A 21210-nucleotide genomic window follows, 5' to 3' on the forward strand; every position below is an offset into this window, starting at 1 on the left:
CAACCTGGAAGTTGCTGCCAGTTCAATGGGGGAAGATGTTCTCATCCAAAGTCAGGGCTTTGTAAGGATATCAGCTGGGTGTGGGATCTTTGACTTGATTTTGTCTTCCTGTCTGTCCCAAGTGTCAGAGAGCTCAAGTAGACTCCCCCCCAAACTAGCCTGACTGACCTTGTCTCACCCACTTTACCCTCCAAGGAGATGGGTTACCTTAAGGGTTCTAAGTTTTGGGTCTGCCTGTGCCGTCCCGACGAGTTCAGTTCCTGCTCAGACTGCCTTTTGTTTTTCCCAGCTTGAGCATCCTCCCATAAGTCTTGTCTATGCCTTGGCCTAACCCCACAGTACTTACTTGGCTTGGTGAATCACTTCTACACATACTTTCCTTCTCCTCCAGACCTGTGACGACCTCCAAGCTAGTGACTACTCAGTATTTCTGCTTCGACTGAGTACGGGGGGCTGCTGCCTGTGTGATCTCCACTTCCCAGGGAGCTCTGAGCTGAGGCCACCTTTAGTTTATCCCGTTTAGGAACAGCCAGTGGCCAAGTCTTTCTTAGCTAGCCCCCACCTACTCTGCTTTTCACAGCACCGAAGTCCATTCCCCAGAAAAGTGGGGAGCCATGACCAGTTACTGTCACAGCAGGAAACAGTAGACAGGCCCCTCTTCAAGCTGTTGTATGGAACTGCCCCTGGTCCACTGCTTGGCTTCTCAAGCCAACTCCTTTTTAACTCTGGCTGGCTGTGGAATCTACCTCACCTTCAGTTGTCAATGGGCTGCTCAGGCCTTTCAAGTGATTAGCTACTTTTCTCTCAACAGTTACTGAAGCAGTCCCCTTTCGCCCCAGCCCCTCAATTTTCTCCCTTTCTTGTCTAGCCTCTTTCCTCCAGCCTTCCTGACCTGGATCACCTTGATGGACATTTTTTTTTTTTAAATCAATATCTGGTCCCAGACCTTCCTACCCCAGGATGTTTTCCTAAATTGTCATGCTCTAATGGGAACACCAAGCCTGCTAGATCCTCCTCCCTTTATTGTGACTATTAAGGGAGGGGTGGGTGGGGTGAGCAGTGTAGTGAACAGTGTAGCAAGGAAGGAAATTGAGAGTTGGGTGGTGAGCGCCTTCTCTACCTCCAGTCCCACTTCTGGCTATACTCCAGGCATTGTCTCCCCACCAGGCCCTGCCTGCCAGAAAGGTAGAAGGTGCACAGGCACTTGTGTAGACATTGTGGGAGAGGAGTGGTGTGTGTGTGTGTGTGTGTGTGTGTGTGTGTGTGTGTGTGTGTGTGTGTCTGCGCGTGCGTGCTTGCGCTCATGTGTTTGAGTGGATGCTGGAATTGACTCCCTGGGTTTGTTTATGTTAGACTCACACGTCACTGAGCAACCTCCTCCCCAGGCCTTCATCAAGTACTTTGGGGATAAAAAAAACAAAATGTCTTCCAAACGAAGAAAGCAGAGCAACTGATCCCCCGTGTACCAACTGCCTGGCCACCTCAGACCATGTTCTTGTTCAAGGCACACCCGCCACTTGGTCATCATCACAAAGCCTTAGGCCAAACTTAGTGAGGGAATTGTTCAGACTCTCTCTTAAGGTTCCAAGCATCAAATAAGTAAACTCGGATCTCAGAAAATGGTTAGGTTTGCAACAGTGGTTTCAGGAGTCCAATGAACTCCAGAGCTTTTGGTGTAGGCCTTAGGACTCTGATGGGAGTATTGCATCAAATAGTGTCTTCACGATTCTGTTAGCTCTACACAGCTCACAAGGGACAGGCAGGCCCCACCTCTACAGCTGCCAAGTCCTACTCTTCAAGTTGGGAAGGTTGAATGCCTAGCACTCCTTTATCCCAGATGTTCCATCAAACTATAGCCCATCTAGCTGGAGAGAAAGATCTCAGTGATGCTTAGGCAAGTTGGCCAGGAATTGCATTAATAGCTGTGGCCTGTGGATTTCACACTCAAAAGGAAGGGTATGAGAATGGGATGTCAATGAAGAAGCTCGTAGCTACCTGACATGACTAAAAGCTCTGATTCAGCACAACCCTAGACAGAGGGATTGCTGCCTCACCTGCAGTGTAAGGACAGGAGGGAGTGCTAGCAGTTACAGAATGTCCAGAGTGTCCTGCCTGTGCTAACCTGAGGGAACAACCATGTCAGTTAACACAGAGTTAAGGGCAAGAGCTTTTTCTCCTTAATCCTCTCTGACATCTTTGAGAGCCAAACTGTTGGGAGCTGATGCTTCTTAAAGAATAAGCGCTGCATATGTGAGTGTTTTGTCTTCATGTCTATATGTTCACCACATGTGTGCAGTGCAGTACCCATGAAACCAGAGGAGTCAGTACCCCTGGAATTCGAGTTAGATGGTTATGAGCTGCCATTTGGGTTCTGGGACTTCTTCAAGAGCAACAAATGCTCTTATATACGAGCCATCCTCCCAGCCTGCAACAGTGCTCTTGATGACATATTATTGTTTCTATGCCATTTGGGTTCTGGGACTTTTTCAAGAGCAACAAATGTTCTTATGTACTAAGCGATTTCCCCAGCCCGAAACAGTGTTCTTCTTTCTTTTTTTTAATGTTTTTTTTTTTAAAGATTTATTTATTTATGTTTGTGAGTACACTGACTGTAGCTGTACAGATAGTTGTGAGCCTTCATGTTGTTGTTGGGAATTGTATTTTTAGGACCTCTGCTCACTCCGGTCAACTCCCCTTGCTCAGGTCCAAAGATCCATTCATTACTAAACTTAAGTACACCATAGTTAATTTCAGATGCTCCAGAAGAGGGCATCAGATCTCATTAAGGGTGGTTGTGTGCTACCATGTGGTTGCTGGGACTTGAACTCAGGACCTTCAGAAGAGCAGTCAGTGCTCTTACCTGCTGAGTCATCTCGCCAGCCCCACAACAGTATTCTTGATGACATATTATTGTCATATATGTTGTGCCTTTTGTTAAAATCCTTACCATGAATACCACACAGACTAATACTGATTTTCCCTATCTATATTCAAGCCAGCGAATTCTATTATCTACAATATTCTTCCTCTTGTTCACTCTCCTCCAGCCATGATGTTCTCATTAGTCTTCCAACATGGCCAGCACATGCTCCAGTAAGGCACTTGACCTCATCCTTTTCCCGTGTGATGGCCTTTCTTTCTCCCATGCAGTTGCATGGGCTCACATTTTCAGTCATTGCTCACATAACCAACACAGACATATATATCTTCCACCCCTCATTCCTGTGGCCCTCTGTACAATTTTTACAGCATTCATTGTAATAAACACATGGGGTTTTCAGCAGTTTCATGTGTATGTGTGGTATGTGTACCATGTGCACACGTGTAAGTGCATGTGCCCTTGCATATGTTTGTGAAGGCTCAAGGTCAATGTTGAGTGTCTTCATCTATTGCTCTTCACTTTGCATTAAGGCAGGGTCTCTCATTGAACTTGGAATTCACTGTCTGGCTAGACTTGATGGACAATGAGTTCCTGGGAGCATCTGTCTTCACTTCCCAGTGTTGGGATTACAGTTATCACTAGGCCTCACTTTTATATGGGTATGTTTGCATAGAAAGCACTTGGGGTACCCTCTCACTCAATTCAACAGCACAATCTTTTGCCATTTTCTAAAGATTAAAAGTCTACAAGGGAAGGAATTTGCATAGGTTGTAGAATACTGTGAATTCAGAGAGTATAAATACAGTTAACTATTGATAAGCACATAAATATCATGTACTTTTCTGCTTTGTATACACTCCAACTGTAGTGTAAAAATTTGAACATAGGTAAGATTAAAGAAAACTACTGAAAACATCAGTTCAAAGTAAGAGCCACACAACTGTTTAAAATGGGAAGGTTTATTAAAATTTTTCCTTTATGGGAACAGCCAGTCTCTAGCACAAGCAATTAGCAGTTGGGCCTAGAGCTATAGTTATCTGCTTTTTAACAAGCCCAAAGCACTTGCAACTCCCAAGTTTCCTTTGAAGGCTGTTAATATCTGGAAAACAGGATCCATGTTGCCTTCCCAAAAAAGAACTAGGCAGCCAATTCAAAGCCTCTAGCTTTTCTTACAGGAACATTTAAACATGATAAAGTTGAAAGGACTGCACAGTCAATAGATTCAAGATGAAACTTCAGGAAGAGAAACCCAAGATCAACCTAAGAGCTGCACTGTATCTGTAAGAATAGCCATGTTTATATTCTGAGTAACATTCGTGCTAATAGCTGGGTAGTCAGACACACTCAATGCTCACATTCATTTGCTCACAAGACAAGCTCTTTCCAGATTCTGGATGAGCAAACCAAAATGTTCTTTGATGCTTGGTGTGGATGGTTGTGGAGCCACTTCACTATATATTTAGCACCCTAAATAAGCAAAGAACCAAATAAAAGTATAATTTTGCTCCTCTAAATTATTAGACAGTTTCTTCACATGCTGATTTCAACACATAATTTGTAAGAGCACATTTTGTTTTCTAGCATCCTATGAGTATTGGTCAGAAAGGAAACACAGCACTCATTGTTTCTTTTTCTGACCCTTGGTCCCTACCCAGAACTCAGACATATGACTGACAAATACTTGTTGACCTGTGAGGGTACACCGGGTAGCTATTTTAAAGTGGCTGGACTCAAGGCATGCAGAATGTTTTATTTCTATTCTTAAGAAGAGAAAAATTACTCCAAATCACTTGTTTTAATGAAATAGACAAAAAAGCACATTACAACTTCAGAAAAGGAAACTGTCTTATTGAGGAGTAAAAGGGGGCCTCTGAAGACCAAGGTGAGTTCAGAGCTATGGGGAGATGGCAGTTACATGTTAGCAGCCACTGTTTCTCCAAGCATTAAGAAAAATAAATACTAAAGTGACTACAGTTCATTAAATTAATAGTATTCATACCTCCCCCAAAATTTGGGTATATTTTCTGCCTAATTAAGTTGTAAACTCCATAACTCTTTGTAAGGAAAAGCATGTACTTTTGATACAAAGCTGGTAGAAGCACCATATGATACTGGAGCTCCCCCTGGTGGAGGGTAAGATGATGATGCACTTGTATGTACTGTTAATTCCAAAACTAGATTGAAGGCATCAAGCCATTAAAGTTGCTTGTAGTCTAGTTGGGGAAAAAAAACAAAAAAACAAAAATCCTACCAGTTGTAGCATCAAGCTTCTTTTAAATTAAATTGTTATTCACAAGACTAAAGCTATTATACTTCAAACAGCCATAAACACTACTATGTAATTTGTTCATGGATATGCATCATGAGATTCAAATTAATACCCTAGAAACTCTTGATGTCTTGGCTGTAAAAATACATCTTGCCTTCAGTCACCCTTCCCAAGACCAAGGAGTTCACAGAAAGACACTATAAAAAGATAACCCTCTCTCTTAACAGGACACCTTACATGTTGCTCAGCAAATACAGACTTCCCTTGGCTAACACTGCATCCCTCTGGCTTGAATATCCCTGGGTGCCAAAAAGGTGTTTTTCTTGGGTTTTACCTTTAACCCAACGGAGGAGTATAAGATGTGTCAAAGGAACCTGAAAAAAACCAGTCCATGCTACTGGTGAGACTGTTTTAACTTAACAAATACCTACACAACCCATGTGACAAAGTATTTAGATATTTTAACTGGTTTGTGAGAGGTCTGTCTGTCCAGGATTTTAAGTCCAAAGAAATGTGTGAGAAGTATTTCAAAGCATAATGACGTCAGAAGTCCTTAAAATATAGTATGTCTCCAATTGGTCACACAATGATATATTCCTGTAGTCCTAGCTACTTGAGACACGGAGGCAGGAGGATCACCTGAACCCAGAAGTCTGAAGCCAGCCTGGGTAGTATAGCAAGATCCCACCTAAAAGACAATCAAAACCAATCAAACAAATAGCCCAGCTTCTCTCGATGGGACAAATGGACCCTATCCTTCCACTTGCATTTTAGTTTAGTTTAAGGTTTTGCCCCTCAGTCACAGACATGCATAACTGGATAAAGAGAAGGGAAATGTTAAGTAGCTAAGTTTATTAGAATACCAAAGAATACAATTTCCAATTTTTTAAACAGTATTTTTTGACATTTCTTCAGGTTGGTCAGATCTTACATTTGAAAGCTGACTCAGTAACTGAAGGGCTGTCCACACACCCGGCAATCTCAGCAAGGCATGAACACCTTCACACCTAGCTGCAATGAGACCATATCTAGATCCCTGAGCAAAGATTTACTTTCTAGGACTGGTCTCCTTGATTTCTGAGGACAAGGCACAGGGTTTCCTAAGCTTGCAATCTGCTTTCTTCTCCTGTATGCACCTGGCCAACAGGTCATTTGCTTTCCCTTTCTTCATGGAGAACAAACAGCAGTATCACCCTGGGTCCACGTCCTACGTAAGCCCCTCCTTTGTAAAATGTGACTGGGAAGGAAAAGAAAAGCACCTCTGTGCAGCCAGCAAACTGGTGTATCCATCTTCTTATCACTCCTCTACACTGCTCATACAGTCAAGCCACGTGTCCCTTTTTGTGTTCTGACTTGCAACCACTTCCCTCAAGTTCTTCCATCTATTAGCAAGCAAGTTTGAAATTTTTCATGTAACACTTCATTGGTGGACTCACACCAACAAATTAACAATGGCAAGGATTCCCTGGATGAAGTTACAAACTGTGCAGGATTTGCAATAGTCAAAGTCAAACCCTGATACAGTACTGAACTTATCTTTTTACATATAAAAATAATACAGAGTGGGACACTTTATTCAATATGATACAATCTTTAAGGTCAAGAGAGAATATATAAAACTATTCTATGTCACATGGTGCATCTTACTGTATAGTAGGAATAAACTATCTAGAGCAGGAAGTTCGAGGTCTGTTCCTAGAGAGATCACCAGTTAGTGTAGTTTAAAACCAAGTGTTATGCTGAATCCAGGCAGAAAGGAAGAGCTACTGCTGCACTTTAAACAATGTGGCCATTATAAAATAAAGGACTTATGTCTATAAACAATAACAAAAAGACACAAACCAAATGAAAATGTACTAAAATTTAATCATCCATAAAAGCTGTAATTTAATCTGACAGTAAAACACAAGAAGCAATATTAGAATTGGTTTAGTATATTATATATTTTAGCTTTGAAAGCCATAGAAATCAGTTATCCCAGTTTTTCCCTATAAAAGACCCATTTTTCCAAAGCATTATGCACAAACAATTTTAATTAGAATATAATGACAGATGATATTTTCATAATTTTTAAATATAAAATGAAGTCAATGACTCAGAAAAGTTATCTGCTGCAATGAGTTTGAGAGGAGATTTCATAATCTATCTCATTACAGATATAAAGTATGATGGTTCAACTTTTTAGTGCTTGACAGGGAGGAGTCATGATAAAAACGTCAATATGAAACCATTTGATTATAGTAGTAACACCTAACATTTGAAATGCATCCATGCTCTTCTGTATAATTGTATTAGCGTCAAGTATCTTATTTCACATCTGTTATAACTGCTATTGCAAAGGAGAAATACTATGTCTTATTTCCAAGAGATATACACAGAGCAACTTTGTCTCCAGGGAACTTGTGCAAACCAATATAAGATCTAAATTCTTCACATAATATATAAAACAGGAGAAGCCTCTTCAGATTTAGTTTTTGAAGTCTGGAATGCTGGCACTTTCCAATTAGGCAACAGTTCTTCATTTCTGTAATCTGGAACATTGAAGAGACACAGACACACATAGAGTTCTCTCAATATCAGAAGGTGGCAGTAAATAAACAGCTAACACAGCTTAACGGCTGTCAGTGATGAACATTCCTAAGGAACTGGAGAGTACACCAAGCTACTTCAGTAGAAGAGCTATTTTACCTTCCCATTAAGCATGCTCAAAAACAAGCTGGGCATGGTAGCATGAGGGTCAGGAGTTTAAGTCTGACCTTGATTACAGTTTGAGGTACACAGACTATCTTAGAAGTTTAAAGTCAAATATAAAAGACGGAGTTTACCAACAGCAATTAGTAATCAATTTTTGTCTGCCCCTGCTTTTATTACACTCAGTATTTCACATCTTATCTACACCCTATATAAAGAGGTAGACACTAGTATTTTGCTTGTACCCCATTACCTTATTTTTAAAAGTTCAACAGTTGTCTACATACACTCTTTGTGGGAAATTGAGCCATTTGCTGATACCATACTAGGGACTGTCGGATCTAACCCAGCCAGCAAGAGACAGCACAGAAAGAGCCCAAATTCAAAGGCAGAAGAATCAGCAGGTCCTACGACTCAGCAGAAGCCAATTAGTTTAGAGGGCAAACTCCTGATGATAGATTTCTCTGAGGTCCTTAAAATTGGGACATTTAAGAAATTTACATGTTTTAATACAATTTACTTAAAGGCTATAGATATATAAGCTGCCTTCGACATTCAAATACTCTTACTAAAATATTGTAATTATTATTTAAATCTAACCCCTGTTATCTTAGAACTTTTCAGCCCTAGTCTTGCTATGTTGGCCAGGATGTTCTCAAATTTCTGGGCTCAAGTAATCCTTCCGCCTTAGCCTAATGAGATGGGACTACATGCATGTGCCATCACACTGAGCTTTTAGCACTTCAATTACAAATCACAACAAAATGTACTGCAAAGCATTTTGGTTGCTAAGGCCTCTATTATTGGGCATTATCATAAACCTAAGAATCTAAGGAAACTACATTTTAAATTGAATTATGTACAAGTCTAAAGATTGATGCAACTAATATGAATGGCTTATTTTCAGACCTAGGCAAAATTTCTTTTCTAAGGTAAACTTGATGCATGATTGAATTTTAAAGTCACAGTAGGCCAAGTGGTATCTTTTCCTTTAATATAGACTAAGAGAACATTTTCTGAGAATGCAAAGTAAAAACTCATGTTTGCCAAGGTAATGTTGTCAATAAGCTACTCAACTCTAAAGGAGTAAGATAATACATTAACAACTCGAGCCCTCATTTTTGTCTTTGTACCCTTGCTTAAACACACACACACACACACACACACAGAAATCTTAACAAGAATCATTTTCAGGAAACTAATGATTTAAAATATTTTAATCAATCCATTTCAGTAACGAGCCACTTAGGCAGGAGCTGACCTTCTGCTTTGACCACTTAAGACAATCTCTATGCTTTCCCTCCTTGCTATTTTTCCTTTAAAAAGGATTACAGTTACTCAACTGTTTTCTCTAAGATAGTTAGTTATTCATCCCTATCTCTAAGGAGTACAAATTAGCTCATTGGGAGCTCGAAAAGCAGCAATCGACTAAATAGGCCCCAGAGGCAGACAGGAGTTAGTGTCATCAACTCTCAAGTTAGGAGAGTTAAAGTTCTTCTTCCGACTCCATCAAGTTTAGTTATAGTCACCTAATCAGCCTCAAACTACATCAGACATCTGACCCATGAAAGCGTTTGGTTTGGGTTTAGTAGCTGACAAAGAAGGAACATCGGGGGATTTAAATATGTAATTAAAGGAAAACAAGTAACTGGCTCACATATTCTTACCTGACTGGCAGTGCAAATGCTGACATGACTTTCTTAATGAAAGCTGAAATGCTACCTGAAGTCAACTACTTCCTGGTGCAGACTGGCTAAGCGTTTGTTGGAGAGTCGCTCACTCTTGAGAAGAGCTGACAAATAGATCTACAATGATATGCCACCACTCATCAGACAGAATGGCTCAGGTTTAAAAACTTGAAAATCCCAATCTTGGAGAGGATGTGGAACTCATGAATTGCTGGTGCATGTACCCTGGTACAAACACTTAAGGAACCCATATGAGCTGGCCATTATGTTTCTAGACACATACAAGTGCATAAATTATGCACACAGCTACAAATTATCCATACATTTCGCTTGTTTTAGTTTTAAGTCAGGGTTTCATAGAGGCCTGAGTAGTCTGACTTTGCTTTGAACGTCTGGTCTTCCCACTTCATTCTCTGTCTGGGATAACAGGTGTGAGCTGCTAGGCTAGGCTCAGGACTATCCATACTAATTTCTCAAAAGTACCTAAACAGCAAAATACCTTAGTCAAATAATAAACTAACTACTGACATAAAATAAGCTGGGGTTGGAGAGATGGCTCAGCGGTTAAAACACTGGCTGTTTCCATAGGACCCGGGTTCAATTCCCAGCATCCACATGGCAGCTCACAGCTATCTATAACTCTAATTCCAGGGGACTTGACACACTCACATAGACATACATACAAGGCAAAACAAACAAACAAACAAACAAACAAACAATGCTCATAAAAAATAAATTAATCAAAAATAAACTACTGATATATATATATAAACATGGATACTTCTAAAAAAAACCATAGCTCTGGGCGAAGGATGGCAGACATAATGCAGTATATGTTTTGCTTATGCTAAGCTACAGAGGAGCAAACATAGGTAAATGCCCTTCCCAACCTCTAGCACTGTTTCTCAACTACCCATTCTGTGGCAGGTGTTGTCAATATGGTGGTGAGCAAATCACACAGGGCCCTCACTCTGAGCTTAGACTCTTCTGGGGAGGAGGCAGATTATCCACCAGACACAGGTATCTCTACAGGCAAGACATAGAAGCTCAGAAGCACAGAGAAGGCGGCAGCGGGCAAGGAAGGCAGGCACCTGCTCTGTTTAAGCGCCTGGCTGGCCTGGCTCACCTGGCTCAGAGCTGCCGCCGACCTCAGGCCTAGAGCAGCAGACAGGATTTCTTCTTAGGCTTCTTCTTTTCCACTGGTGTTTTTCTATTTATCTGTCTGACCAGGTCATAAAATATCTAGGTAAAAACAATAATAAAAGATAGTGATTGTTCCACAGAATGATTCTGAAAGTACTAAGCATTACTCTGCCATTAGATCTATGCTTTACTGTTATCTTCTGAAGGTCAAGTTTCTCGGCTTCCCAAGCTAACTCAGAGTAAAGCAGGACTTACTTAGTCATGGTTAAGGATATGTACCTGTTCTTCGACAGTCAATAGTCAAGTAAAAAAACCAAGTAGTGAGCACTTAAAATTATAATTAAAATTATAGCACCAAAACCACAGCAGTAACAGCAAAGTGCTCCCTCCCCTCACTGTCCTAGATCCAAGTAACTGCACTTGGCTGCTTTTACTTTACTGCTTTTTCTCTTTCTCCAAACACAGCTGCTTCTGAACCACATGACAGTGACATGGATCCTTAAAGGGCTAAACATCTATCTCCCAGAACAAGAATATACTCTTGTGTGGTAACCTAAATACAATGCTGGTCATAGGGCTGGAGAGATGACTCAGCGATCAAGAGCACTGACCGCTCTTCCAGAGGTCCTGAGTTCAATTCCCAGCAGCCACTTGGTGGCTCACAACCATCTGAAATGGGATCTGATGCCCTATTCTGGTGTGTCTGAAGACAATGACAGTGTACTCACGTATATAAAATGAATAATAATAAAAAAAGCTGATCCCAGTAAGATATTTAAGCATCAATACATTTCTTTATATTATCTTGAGTGTAAACTCCAATTTTCAGTTATCATAACGAGGCCCTAAAATGGGCAGAATCTATCAAGATCCACACTGCTTATCAAAATCCACACTGCATTCTGTCCTTGATATTGTAGCATCTATTTGTCTGTCTCTTATTATTTACTTATCTATTTGAAGTGGGGCCTCATTTCAAACCCAGGCCGTCTCAAACTTACTATTACTCAGGCTGGCCTTGAACTCCTGATTTTCTTGCCTTCATATCCCAAGCGCTGGGACTATAGATGCACACTACCTCATAAAGTGCTTTTAGCCTTTAAAACTGGGAATAGTTCTTTGGCCTTTGTCTTTCAGGGTTTTTTGTTTCATTTTGTTTTCTCATTTCTAAAAATAAAGTCTAATAAACGTATATGGAATTTCCCTTAATCTTTATTTGATGATGATATACATTTTAGGCTGAGACAGGTAAAAGTGTGTCTCCCTTCTGATAACCCAGGATCAATTCCATGATGTCCCCTCACTACGATTTTTTTTTATTTTTGTTTAAGGCAAGGTCTCTATGCAGCCCTGAAACTCACTTTGTAGACAAGGCTGGTCTTGAATTTAAAAGGTCCACTTGCTCTACCTCCTTAGTGCTAGGATTAAAAATGTCCACACACATGGTCAAAGCAAACAATACAACAACAGACAGTAATAATCCACTAATCCTTGATTTGAAGTGACAACCATGGATATTCGTCTTTGGAAGAGTAAAAACTATCAAAGACAAAAACTACAATATTTCCTATTTCTTGAAAGCAGACTACAACTCTGTTGTGTTTATGTGTACTTCTACTGTGTTAAGTACCCCAATGTTTTAAAACAAATCTGGCTCTTTGCTAAGAGTGCAGGCACTCGTTTACGAATGGCTTGGGATGAAAGTCAGGGCCCTCAGCACCCTCATCTGAACACATGCTCTGCAGAACTGGCTTGAAGGAGTACAACAGGGATGAACTGGCAACATTTTCAACACAGGCCAAACAAACTGTGTTGAAGGCAAATTTCCTTATTTTGCTTTTATTTTGCAGTGTTGGGGACGGAACTCAGGCCTTGCTCATGTAGGCAAACACTCAACAGCTGAGTTGTATCTTTAGCTAATGATTTTAATAAATTGTGGTTTTATTAGAGAATGACCTTAACAGTTTTTTGGTGATTTTTTTTTTTTTATTTTCCATTTACCTATCTGTGTGGATGCCTGTGGAGTCTAGAGTATTGGATCAGCCGCAGCTGGACTTAGAAAAAGTTGTGAGCCATGGGTGCTGGACCTGAATTCATGGCCTTTCATAAAGTCTTATGAGCTCTTAACCACAGAGCCATCTCTCCAGCCCAAACATGCCTTTGATCCAAGGATACATATACTGAAGAATATCAGAGCAAAGAAATGTGGTTTCCAAAAGTACATGGCAAAATGTTAATAACTAGTGAATCTAAATAAAGAATAAACAATATTTTTCTTGTTCTTTTAAGTAAATTTCAAAAGAGATTTTTAACATCATTGATTTACATTTATTTCTTTTATTATTGTTTGCAGTAGTGGGGAATTAAGCCCACAGCCTGTACATGCTAGGAGCATCTTCCACCACTGAACTATATTCTAGTCAGTGTATTTTTTTAAAGATAAGAAACAAACTAAACATTTCTTTAAGATGAAAATCATCTGTTACTTTTTCAAATGGCTCAGAGATTACAAGACTAAACTGTTGAAAAAAAAAAAAGAACAGATTCATTACAAAGCTATAAATGTATTCTTTTGTTCCCTCCATCCAATTCCCATTTTCTAAAATCATTCTACTTTCTACAATTTTATTTCTAAAGGTTGAAAACGACAACATTTATAAGCAAATTGGTAGCTGTTTTCACAACTCTGAAACCTTCAAGAACTTAAGAATATGAGTCATGAAAAAGCTCTCTTTCTTGTGCAAGGCTTAACATGCAAGCCATAATACAAAGTAAGAAAAAGATAAAGCAGAACAGGAAATTAATGAAACACACACCCAGTTCCTATTCCAGTTTCTTCTTACCAGCCAACTTCCAGCTTCTGGCATACACAGAGACAGGTAACTGACTGTTTGCAGTATTATTCTAAATTACATCTTTGGAAAACATTGCCTACCTCACAGCAGCAGGTGGTTCAGTGATGAGGGCAAGTTCGAACTATAATATTTGGTTAGAAATGCTGAAAGTTCCCAGCCTAGGTTCGTCCTCATCTCTCTGAACTACAGAAAAATCTAGAGGGAACACAGAATAGATTTTCTCAACCCCTCTCCCATTCCTAATTGGGATGTCTTTATTCCAATCTTTACTCCAGCTTCAGCAAAGAACAAGAAATTTGGGGCTAAGATTGAGGTATTTCCAGGGCACTGACTGCTACTTGTACAATAGAGAGAATTAGAGGGCTCTGGCCAAGCACTATGTCCTTGTCTGTTTGCAAATTTAAAGTCAAGAGCTGAATCTCGTGAAATTATTATTCCCCTATCTTCATGCATTCAGAAACCATACAAGCATTAGAACAGCAGATTAAGCTGTCTGAAAAACAACGAACTATCCAAGGAATTCTGCAGCTGAATTATTAGGCTATGAAGAGTGAGATCTTAAAAAAACATATCTCAAATTATACTCTCATTTCTAGCATGTAGTCTGTGTGGTTTCTCAAAGAAGTAGAGACTATTATGATGACTGTAGCATTATATTGTTTTGTAAATTCCTATGTAAAGCTTGAACAAGACTCCTGTGAAAAGTCAGTTCTGCTGCATTAGAAATTGCAACCCAGGAGGTCTAATAGCTGTGTAGGTTCCACAAACGTAATGATAAAAGAAGAGGAATACTTACTTTCTCCCTACTAAACTCTGGCTCCTACAGGAAGAGGTCTGTGTGATGGACTCTGGTCCAACTCAGCCCTGCACATCTGATGAACTTGGAAGGTGGACAGCAGTGAGGGCGACAGACACCGTAAGAACCAGATCCCAAAGACCAACCATCTTTCATATGGTGACACTGCACTATAACTCTATGACCCAGGGCATTCACTAACTGTAATGTATTCTTCATTAAAATATTGTTAGCTCACTTTAGTTAGGGTCTTGTGATATATAGCACAGGCTGGCCTAGAACTCACAGTCCTGCCTGGGCCTCCAGACTGCTGGGATTACAAGGGTGTGCCACCATATCTGCATCCTTTTCTTGCTTACTCATATTTTCAAAAAATACTATATTAAACATTAAAATTTTATTTCAGCTATATTTAAAAAAATAAGAACAACCTCTAGGAAATTCTAATTCTATAACAAAGGAGGATGAGTGACAGCTGTCAATTTCTTCTCATTGACCTGGCAGTGAATATCAAATAACTATATGGCAGCACTCAGTAGGACTGGTTCCTCAACTAGGATGTAAACCTCTTAAGGGCTAAAATAGTTCTGTCTGGATGACTGCCACTTGGGTAGAGAATAAAGTGCCAGGCATACAACAGGTACTCAATGTGTATGTCAGATAAGTGGAATTAAAAGATTTTTGTATTTGTTAAAAGTGGTTTCACCTAAGAAAGCAAGCTTGGGCATTCTTGATCATGTGTAAGAAACAGAATGTGTAGTAAGCCAATATTTTCCCTTACCAGGTGTTTAAAATAATGTTCTACATGCACAGTCCTGAAAAGTGACTTATAGAACCAGAGGCCAGAGAGGAACGGGAGTGCAACCCCTGCCTTGATGAGCAAGCCCTCTCTTATTCTCACCTGTGTCCAGGTACCTTCGACACTACAATGGCAAATGCATCAACCAGAGAAGGGGACAAGAGGCTTACTCTGCCTTTCTGCAGAATTTATTGCAAATTTATTGGTAAAGTTCCAAAAGCAAAAGAACTCTCACGGGTTTACCTGATTGGTGGTAGCAATTTGGGCAATGAACTAATTTTTTAAGGGCTTGGTCAACTATTGTCTCTAAATGAGGCACATAGCCTATTTGCAAAGCCTTCTGGGCCAGAGTTAAGATCTTAAAATAGTGAAGTGCTTACATTAGTCATGTGGATCCAGACTACCAGCCTGAAAGGACAGAATGGTTTGATTTACACATCTATTCACAAACAGACCCCACATTTAGGCATGCATCAAAAGGGAGCAAGAACCAAAAATCAAATTCTATGATGGTATTTTAAAACAAAGGCTTATTATAATGGCAACTTTTAATTTTTTGTACTTTTCTATTGGACTTTACCACCTATTTATATTCATCTGGATAAGTAACATAATAAAAGGTGTTATGTCAAGTTTCACATGCTAGCTCTGGCATTATCACTTGTAAGTCTTAGCAGGATTTTATATGCAGCCTGTGGCAATAGGGTAACATTAGGTGTCTGCACTGCAACTCTAAGAGAATGACATCATGGAAGCCAAGGAACGCAGTGTCCAGTAATTACTATTTTCTACAAGGTGATAAAATTGAGATTGCTATTTTTTTTTTCTGAAAACTCGCGGCTATGAAAATAAAAAGGCACTTCTTTGCACTGTCCAACAGTTGGAGGTTACCTCATTAACGTTGATCTTTGACTTTGCAGAAGATTCTAAAAAGGCACAGTTACACCACTGTCTTGCTAAATTCTGGCCTTGTTCTTTGCCAACTACCCGCTCATCTTCCAGGTCACATTTATTGCCAACCAAAATCATTGGAACCTGCAGAAAGGAAAAAAACTATCAAATGAAAGACATATTCATGACTTACCCTCTCATGACAAATGAACAATTACCTGCTACTAACTGAAACACAGCAGTTTGCAACTGTATGCATCACTAAGTGATTCAAGGTGCTGTGTGCTATGGTTGCTCAGGATAGGAAGAGAATGGAAGGGTGAGAGAGGGGCCAAAAATAGTGAAGAACTCCTACTACACTCACACACCAAATTATCTTAAAGAGTATAATTCCATTTTTTTCTTAATGTAGTGTATGAATGTTATGCACCATGTTCATGTGGGGTGCCTGGAGAAGCCAAAGGAGCTACAGAGGGTTGTGAGCTGCCCTGTGAGTGCTGAGGATTGAACCCTGGTCCTTTGGGAGAACAGCTAGTGCTAACTACTGAGCTATCTCTCCATCCCTTAATAATCCTAAAATTCTCATGTGATCACTACAAATAGCTTAATTTCAAGTATAAGGAAATGGAACTCCCTGCCATACAGCAAACAGTACACTCATCTGCTCTAAGTGGTTTAAATATTTCATCTCACAAGTCTAGTAAGTGCCAAGAATGGTGACAAGACAAAAGATTATCGGCAGCTTCTACTTCTATGTTTAGCATTAGACTTGAAGGCTTGTTAGGTGAGATATTAAGGAGAAGTAAGAATAAAAACAGGAGTTGGAACGCTGGTTCAGTGGTCAAGAGCACCTGGTGCTCTTGCAGAGGACCTGAGTTCAGTTTCCAACACTCACACCAGATGGCTCACAATCACCTGTAATGCCAGCTCTTACAGCCTCCCTGGGCACCCCTCAACAAGCAGAGTACACATCAAGCAGCTGTGTCTTTCCTTTTACCACAGATGTCTGACTATCTTTAACACAATATCCTACTCCCAGTAACACATACAGCTAACAAACTGTGTTAGGTTCCTCAGCTAAAAGTTCACAGAACAAAGCCAGGAGGTTGTAAGGCGATGGTACTACACAAAAGAAAGAACATTAGGGACGTGGTGAACCTTTGACCCAAAACAGGTAATATTAAACAGTCTAGGCATATTCAACTCCATCTTTTTCTTTTATTGATGGAATAAAGGGGACTAACATTATCAGAACTCACTGATCTGAATGTAACTCTATGACAACAAACTCTTTGGAAATCAATCCAAAGAAAGGAAGACAACTATTCATTAAAGGTAGTCATGGAGTCATATGGCACAAACTCCTCCTATCAATAATGTTATCAAGGTTAAGGTCCTGAGCAGTTGAATATGCTCCCACTAAAAAACATACATATGGGCTGAAAAGATAACTCAGTGGGTAAGAGCACTGACTGCTCTTCCAGAGGTTCTGAGTTCAATTCCCAGCAACCACATGGTGGCTCACAACCATCTGTAATGGGATCTGATGCCCTCTTCTGGTGTGTCTGAGGACAGCTACAGTGTACTCACATAAGATAAATAAACCTTTAAAAAAATAAAATAAAAAATAAAAGTTACAAAGTAAGTTTATAAAAAAAGAAAAAAGAAAACACAGACACACACACAAAACCAGGAAGGTGTAACTGAAAATTTCTATCTTAATTTCTTACAACCTCAAGTTGATGTAAACATATAAAATATATATATTTTTTTACATAGGTAAGGAAAAAGCATATGCTGCCAACAAAGGTAGCATATGCCTATAATCCCAGTACTTAGAAGGTGGAAACAGAAAGGTTAAATACCTAAGGCTAGCCTAGGTTATATAGCAAGATACTGTGTTAAAACAGCAAAGCAACTCAAAGAACATATATGGAAAGAATTTTAGAAACAATAACATTCATCTTATGGCTCTTTGAAAATGTCCCACACCTTCTCTCTTCCATGAAGTACCTGACTCCTCATCTCTACCACACTTTTTATCCACGCGGCAAAACAACTGTCGCTTTGCCCTACACTCACTCACTTTCTAAGCATATTGGCATACAACTAATAGGTTAATTGTGAAAGCTGAAATTTATTTTCAGGGGCTCCTTTTGATGTACGCTAGATACCATCCAAACCTATTGATGAGAAAGCAGACACTTTTATTTGGCTATAGAGAGACAGCAATATATTTTATATAGAGAAAAATACTTACATCCTCTGTGTCTTTAACCCGTAAAATCTGTTCTCTTAAGTCTTGTAAATCATTAAACGTAGACTGAGCTGTAATTGAATAAACTAGTGCAAACCCTTGGCCATTCTTCATATACAAATCCCTCATTGCTGTAAATTGCTCCTATAATTAAAAAATTATAAATATAAATGCATTTTGAATGTACGCTGTAATAATTTTAAACAGAACAATCTTAAATAAGGACCTACATTTAAATTACAAATTGTCGTAAGACTCCATGCTAGTTTCTAGAAGCTGAGGTGAATATCTATGCTTGCTGACACAATTCCTTTAATATACAAGCCTGGGTTTACTTTGTCTGGAACATTTATATATGATCATCGCTCAAGTAGAAACAATCTAAGATGCAACTCTAGTACTGAGTTATAGGCATCTAGCATGGCCGGACAGGCACATTACCAACACTAGATTAGACACTTCCGAAAAAGAGCTTTCTTGTATTTTTTTTCCTGCTCCCTGAATTTCAAATTCTTTGGAAGAACCTGAGAACAGCCCAGTGACTGTTCTCTTCAGAGTCACTGACCGTCAACACCAGTCACAGTCACACTAGATACAATGACTATTTTCTTTTAAGAGTCACTAACCATTAACTTGGTCACAGTTGTACCAGATTAAATATTTTCTGTTTGCTTGAAACTCACTTTCTCTTCTTTGGAAAAATCATTATTGTATGCTATACCCATAGATAACAATATAGAATGTCTAAAAAGTCCTTGAACTTTGTATATAGTATTAAGAAGGCATATATAGCAGAATATTAAAAATGCATTCTTTTTGTGACCTCTTTATTATTAAACATACAAACCCACAAAGCTTTATAAACTTTGATTCTGTAACTTGCCGTTTCCCAGGGTCATCACCTCCATTCTGTTTACTATATCCACAATAGTTCTAGATGTTTCAGCCTGGCCACTGCACTCGATCTGTTACTCCAAGATGTCAGCTGAGCTAACAACATTCATCCACATCTCCTTCAAGTTTAGTCTTTTGTGCGTTTTTCTCTGGAATTCTCACTCCTAGACTTTATTAGAAATTCTAGCACTAGTGTGCCTTCCGTGTTCTGCTGAGATTAGGTCTTTCTGCTACTTACTAAATCAACAGTGTAAATATTGTACTGCTACATGAAGTCATGGCTCTTACTGAGAATCCCGACCTCCCTCCTAAGGACATTCTACAAGACTTATCAACAACTGTTTCAGCAGGATGGATATGTTGGTCAACACAAAAGTCTCTCAAGGAATGTACAGAGATAAACAAAAATACAGTATAACATTACAGAGAAAAAGAATTTTTGTTTCTGTTTTTCGGGGTTGTGGGCTGGGGTATAGAATAGAAGTTTACAACTTAAAGGGGAAGGCACCTATAGGTAACAGGAGAGCAAGAAGGATGAGGTTATCGTGGGCTCTTATAATGTGTCCCAGGCAGAGATCAACAAAAATAGACAGGGCCCAAGGAGATTCACAGTGTTTGAGAAGCTAGAGCATCAGTTAACTAGAGGGCTTAGGAGAGTGGGACTAGGCAGGGGATACCTATCTTAACTAAAATTCTGAACTTAAATACCTTTAAAAAAAAGTACTCATAGCATATATCTTACTTCAACATAAGACTGTCATTCTCCCCCACCCCCAAAACCCTTTAGATTCTTCAGGTGAATAGAGTATACAATTTCATTATAATATGTGGGCATCAAGCATATCACAAAACAATTTCATAAAGAAAATATATAAAGGATTACACTTAAAGAATTTAAAAAATCAGAGTAATCATTTTACACAGAGAATTATTTAGATAAGAAATCATCCTCACAAACTAAAACCTGTTAAAGGAAAGAAAGGAAGCCTTACTGTTCCTGCAGTGTCCAGGATTTCCAGCATACACTGTTGGCAATCTACTTCGACTTGCTGTGAGAGAGCCAAGAAGAAAAAACAACATCAAAATGTTTTCCCTTTACCCCTTCAAAGCACTTATTAACAACTATTGAGTGTTTTTCTACTTGGTGCCACAGTAAAGAACAAGGGTCTTCAGACACACTCTCAGTATTCCAAAGGCCAAGATGCTTAAAGCTGAGTGTGGATGTTCTCTGCTGTAACGATGCTCATTTGTTCTTATTGGAAGGCAAAAGAACAGGTTTGTAATTTAAGAAAAATGGTACATACAGTTCTAGCAAAAAAAATCCAACAGAAAAACATGAATATCATATTTTTGATGAAAATCACACACACACACACACACACACACACGATCTTCATGGAAAAGAGAATTAAAGAGCCCAAGCTGCGTGTAGGTTCACCTATAATCTCAGCACTAGAGAGGCTGAGGCAGGAAGAGTTCTTTATGGCCCTATGGGGTGACATCAAAAGACACTATTTCCAACAAAAGGTCAGGTTTCATTCAACCACCTTAAATGGGTCAAATTTTATGCAAAAAGATTTCGAGGAATCGAAACGTTCGCAATTTACTATATACAAGTTGTTAAAATTTTGCTAAAATATTCACAAAATTTGCAACAAGAACTCATAAATATCAAATAGCAATGAGCTATTTATTCCTTAAGAGTATACACATTTATTAAGAATTTAAGGGGCTCTTTAGAAAAAAAAATGTGTAGAAAGTGAAATATAAATATACTAATTATATTTCCTCATCTCTAGAAGAAGACTGGTCTAAAGAGAGTATCAATTACCAACTCTGCGGAAAATTTTTATAGAAGGGATTTTGAGAAAATTAGTCCTTCAGCATGCCTAGGGAGCGCTTGCTCTTTTATAGTTAGAGACTTAACTAGCAATTTATCTACAAGAAACCTCAGTAGAGCAGCACTGCCTCCTAAAATAAATATATCACCTTCTAGGTCTTTTGACCTGGCCTCCCTGCCAGTGCTGAGAGGGAGTGCCTGGGGTG

The 21210-nt window shown here is 39.3% G+C and overlaps 1 protein-coding gene across 2 annotated transcripts in view; it reads right to left on the minus strand.

The window, feature by feature from the left end:
• Positions 1-5991: 5991 nt before the first annotated feature.
• Positions 5992-21210, minus strand: part of Rap1a (RAP1A, member of RAS oncogene family) — an 82157-nt gene continuing 66938 nt past the window's right edge. For both annotated transcript variants that reach the window (XM_031375090.1, XM_031375091.1), the window contains 5 exons: positions 20157-20213; positions 18274-18414; positions 16014-16157; positions 10656-10771; positions 5992-7681 (listed from right to left, as the gene is read on the minus strand). In XM_031375090.1, the coding sequence (XP_031230950.1) occupies positions 10685-10771; positions 16014-16157; positions 18274-18414; positions 20157-20213 (429 nt within the window). In that variant the 3' untranslated portion in view covers positions 5992-7681; positions 10656-10684. The remainder of the gene's footprint in view (positions 7682-10655; positions 10772-16013; positions 16158-18273; positions 18415-20156; positions 20214-21210) is intronic.

The sequence above is a fragment of the Mastomys coucha genome, unplaced genomic scaffold (assembly GCF_008632895.1).
Source record: "Mastomys coucha isolate ucsf_1 unplaced genomic scaffold, UCSF_Mcou_1 pScaffold16, whole genome shotgun sequence".
Lineage (NCBI taxonomy): Eukaryota > Metazoa > Chordata > Mammalia > Rodentia > Muridae > Mastomys > Mastomys coucha.